This window comes from Belonocnema kinseyi, chromosome 3 (assembly GCF_010883055.1).
Source record: "Belonocnema kinseyi isolate 2016_QV_RU_SX_M_011 chromosome 3, B_treatae_v1, whole genome shotgun sequence".
Lineage (NCBI taxonomy): Eukaryota > Metazoa > Arthropoda > Insecta > Hymenoptera > Cynipidae > Belonocnema > Belonocnema kinseyi.
In genome coordinates this window covers 94,598,151-94,603,317 of record NC_046659.1, presented here as the reverse complement: position 1 = coordinate 94,603,317, position 5,167 = coordinate 94,598,151, and the positions used below count along the sequence as shown (strand labels likewise).

The 5,167-nt window shown below is 28.8% G+C and overlaps 1 protein-coding gene across 1 annotated transcript in view; it reads left to right on the top strand.

The window, feature by feature from the left end:
• The window catches only part of LOC117169119 (hemicentin-1-like), a 26,324-nt gene that overhangs the window by 5,234 nt on the left and 15,923 nt on the right, over positions 1-5,167 (top strand). Inside the window, exon 2 of the mRNA XM_033355291.1 lies at positions 2,126-2,255. Coding sequence (XP_033211182.1) covers positions 2,126-2,255 — 130 coding nt within the window. The remainder of the gene's footprint in view (positions 1-2,125; positions 2,256-5,167) is intronic.

Below are 5,167 nucleotides of genomic sequence, written 5' to 3'. Positions count from 1 at the left end.
TTGTCAAGAATAAAAAGTTCTTGTAATCAGCCGAGAAATACGCCTGAATTTTTCCGGAGCGTTTTGAGCAAAATTTTGAATTTTGCAAAAATTGTTCATATGTAAAATTCAAAATTTTGCTCAAAACACTTCGAAAAAATTCAGGCGTATTCCTTGGTTGATTACCAGAACTTTCTATTTTTGATGATTTCTCCGAAAAGCGCATCGTTTATTGTAAAAAAATTCATGAATGTTTTCACGAAAATTTTTCCATTAAGACGCCATTTTGAAAATACTAAAACGAAAAATCGATCTTTAAACCATGGATTCTCAAATTTTAGACATTTATTCCACCGGTTAGTGAGATTCCAGGTTAATTACAGGCTCGAAAAGCTTTGGAAAATGGTTCACAAAAAAAAAAATAGGCACGAAAAATCACGTTTTTTTTTTTGTTTAAACTGCCTTTTGGGATAATAAATAAATTTTTTGAGGAATTTCTTTGGAACCGTCGGAAAGAGGAGATCTTAAGCAATAAAAATATATGTGTCTCAATTTTTTCTAGTGTCGAATAGTCTTAGTTATTGGCCGTTGAAAAGCAGTGTCCCGGTAGTGGCGTTTTGGCCGTTTAAGGGTTAAGGCATTTATAGAGATTCTAATACATATCGAAATATTTGAAGAGAAGTCACAGTCTTTCAAAACATTTTAAAGGATTTCAAGAGATATCAAATTATTTCCCCAAATTTTCAAGGACTTGTAGGGATTTTAATCGGATTCGCAGATTTCAAGCAATTTTTATTGATTTCATAATATTTAAAAAGGTTTCACTGGCTTTAAAAATATTCTCAAATATTTTAAAGGATTTAAAGGAATTTTTACAGCTTTAAAGAGTTTCTGGGGGTTTCGATTATTTCACGGTATTTTAATGGATGTTAATAGATTTCAAAAGGTTTCAAAGTATATCCACGAATTTTAGAGGATTCCGTAAGATTTAAGAAGATTTAAAGGAATTCCCAACGATATGCGAATACTATGAAGAATTTAAAATGAATTTGAAAAGTTTTCACTAGGTTTTAGGAATGTTTTCCTCTTTGACTATATTTATTTGCCATATATAACTGGTATACAACATAAGGTATTAGGTAATAAAAAATAAATAAAATGTGTATAAAAGTATAAAAAGTAATTTCAACTGCCAAAACAGGATTCAATTAGCATTTTTTTGTGAATAATTATGAATATTTTCCGGACAACCTCCCTACCTAAAAAGCCTTAAGCACCCTTATTGTATTTTTCGAGGTATTTTGTTATATTGGCACCCCGTATTTCGAATTCTTATGAAAAAATGTGCAACAAGTAGGATAAAATTATTATCTTCCTTGAAAATGCTTTACAAAATTTTCATTAAATTATGTACAATGATCGTAATGTTTATAGAGATAATTCTGTATTCATAAGAATTTAATGCTTGTATTTTCAAAACATTGGGAAATTCGATAAAAAGAAAATACTCATATAGGGGAACTCATAATTTTGTACGATTTTGAATTTATTTTGGTTTGAAAAATTTGTGGACTTGAAAGGTACAACTTAAGCTAGTGTGCTTGTTCATATTCGAAAATAATTTTGTCCTTATAAAATGAGTCACCCTAATATACATATATGTACTTACTACTTAGGATTTTTGGCCTAGTTTGGCAGAATAAAGTTTGTACTGACTTCGATAAAATTGTATCATACTGATCCCCACTTTCGAAAAATAATAATAAAAACCGAAAAATTTTAAAAATTCAATTTTGAATAAAACAAGAAGAGTACTAGCTTACGTTACATTCAGTAGTTGTTGGAATTTTTTCGAAATGGTATCGCAGTTGTTAGTTGGTCACGATTATTCATTTTTTAAAATTTGTGTATGTTTTAGACGTCATATTTATGTAAATACAATTACAAATTTTTTAACTTAATTGTAGACATTTTTTAAACGTCCTTGAGGAAAATTAATATTGCTGTCCTATGAAGACATTTTGAGCAATCAGAAATTTATAATTAATTATTATGTGCAATTATAATCAATTATCGTCTTTAACCCTGAAGACAGGTTTTTTTTTGTAAAACAAGGCAATTTCCTAATGTCCTGATTTGTATTCAGTGAACCCCAGGAAACCACGGTTGGAGTACAACGGAGCGCTTTTGAACACAGCCCTAAATTTGAGGGAAGGCCAGGAAGCAACTATTTCCTGCGTTTCCAGATACGGAAATCCGCCAGCCCTCATAAAGTGGTAAGTGTATTGTAATGTGCTTTTAAATACCACATTGCTCTAATTCTAATATAGACCGTTATAGCTTATAAATTCCGAAAACCATAATATCAAAATTATGGTTTTCTAATAATGTTCGGTCATGTTTCATTCCCTCGAAGCGGTGGCCGGTGATAAGCGATTCGTTAACGAGCATTTCGATTCCATATTCGAAAATGATGTTTTCACATTGTTTCACCTACAATCATAATTTAGACTCATTCAGCAGGATGGAAAGTATAATTATTAGAATATGACGTGTTGCGGAAGTGATCCGAATTCCGAATTCCTTTCCTGTTAGCCAGACAATTTCAATATCATGCTCGACTAACTTAACGTCCAATCACGTTCGAATGAGTCTTACAGACATGAGTTATATGCTTTTTAACATATAAATAATTAAAACGATGATTTTCATTTCCCAGGGTACGGGTCGGAATCGAATAGAATTCTATTAGCCTTCTAGGAAATCTGGGTTATTTACTTTTTTTTTAAGTAAAAGAATAAGAAAGTAGAATAAAATGTAAACGGTTATGCAATAATAAATCGTGCGTGCGATTTCAGTACGTACAATGCTGTTTTAGTTTTGAAAATTTGAATGCTCAACATCAGAAGTACTGAAAAAACTGACTTTTTGCACCGAAATTTCAATATGAGCAACAACCTTTTCAAAAACGATTAAGAATTCTTCAATGTTCGATTTTTTCAATTTTAAATGCCTTTGAAAATTTAATTTTTAAGTCAGTTTTTTATGATTACAATTAGTAATTGTTCAAATTTAAATAGACTTATTGTATATTATTTTCTATTGTAATAAATTATTAATTTAATTTAATTCAAAATTAATTGCACATTAAATTTAAAGTTAAAAAGTTTTCACTTTTATAGAATTTTTATTTGATATTTTACAAATTTGAATAATTCCCTAATGGAATTCGATTCTCAATACTGTAAGGTCCAATTTGAAATTCGCAAATGAATGGATTTCATGTATGAATGATTGAAACTTGAATACTTCATTTATAGAAGTATAAGTATATGCTTTTAAATGAAAATTTTCAGTTATAAAAGACATTATTTAAAATAATAATTGAAATTATTATGCATTAAAATTATTATATTGTATATTTATACTATTATTTATTAATAAATTCGTTCGATTTTCAGAACATAAGGTTATAATTCGTTTTATTTCGATCTCTCAAACTGAAAATTGTTTGAAGTAGGTGGCGTACCAAAAATTATACTTTTGAACAAAATAAGTTTTTCATTATTTAAAAATCAAAACAATGTACTGAGAATTTCATTTTAAATAAACAATATTAATCTTATTAACAAAATTTTTAAACCGCAATAAAAATGATTGTAACAATGTTTTATGCAATTACATTTTTTCTGTCTATTACTTCTGAAGACCATGTGGAATTTTCATAAAAGATTGTTTATTTACGCGAAGGAAAAGTTCTTTGCAACTGTACCGTTTTCAATTTCGAAAGTAAATTTTTCTATGTTTGAAATAGCTAAAACAATTGTTTTTAATTAAGACATTTTTTAGACAAATAACTATATTGGAGGACTATTGAATTCTTTGGAGTCATGCACATAATACGTCACACCTTTTTCTTTTGTTTATATCGTTGTATCCTTTCTCTATTTGAGGCTAGTTTATTCTCGTCAAAAAATAAATCATGCTTTATTTAAATCCAACCATTTTTAAAAAGATGTTATTTTAAATTTTTAAATCAGAGAAACCTTTTTTTCCTTCGAGATGTGGTTTCTTGGTCCGATCTTAATGCTGAATGAATCAAATTTCATAGTTTTTAAATTTTTAATAATAATAATAATTTTGAAAGCCACAAATATATAATATCGGTTCTAAATTTTTTAAATTTAAAAATATAAAAACTGTAGAAATTCCATTTAAAAAATGGTCAATTTTGAAATACTTGAATTAAACTCGTAATTAAAGTGGTTCAATTTTTAATGATTGCATTTAAAGTTCTTACCTTTTTCAAATTTTTCAAGTAAAAAATTATTAAATTTTAAAAAGACCTGACATTAAAATGTTCATCCCTCAATATTTCGAATTTGGAATTGAATCCGTTTGAATTGAACCTTTCCATTCAGATATTTCGATATTTTCGGGTTTTAAAAAATTAAAATTTAATTCCATGGACCTTGAATGTTTCGCTTTAAAACCAAAGAATTGTTCAAATTCACTTCTACAATTTGAATTTAAAAACGAGGCATAAGAACAATTTTCACGAATCAAGGTTCAAAGCTAATTTTTATGAGTGAATTTAAAATTAATTCATATGGTTAAAAAAAAAAGATGCAATGATTTAATTTTTACCATTAGTTTTAAAGTTTCTCCATTTAGAACCTTAAGAAAATTCGAGCTTAAATAACCTCCAATTCTAATTATTTTAAATTTTGAACATTTAATTTTGAATACCGTATGAATGTGTACCTTACTAAATTAAAATATCTAAATTCAATTGTTTTTAGTCATAAAAATGACTCCGCATTTAGCTAAGGAGCCATCCATAAATTCGTAAAACATTTTTTGTAATTCTTTTACCCGCTCCTCTACCCCATGTGACAAGTCTCAACAAAGTGGTTTGGACCCCCCAAGGGGCTTCTAACTGAGAATTCTGAAAATCTTAAAACTATGAATGCGGCAGCTTCTATCGAATTTGTATCGAGCGTTCAAAGATTTCTTCGAGATTGCTGGGAATTCCAATGGGACGGCGTTCGGGTCGAGTCGTTCGGTGGAGTGGTGTGAATGCTCCACACTTGGCGAAAGATTTACAAGATTTCGATGAGTTCCAAGAGTTCCTCAGAGAGTTCCCCTAAGACTTCCAGCGCGGCAATCTAATATTTATCAGTGATGG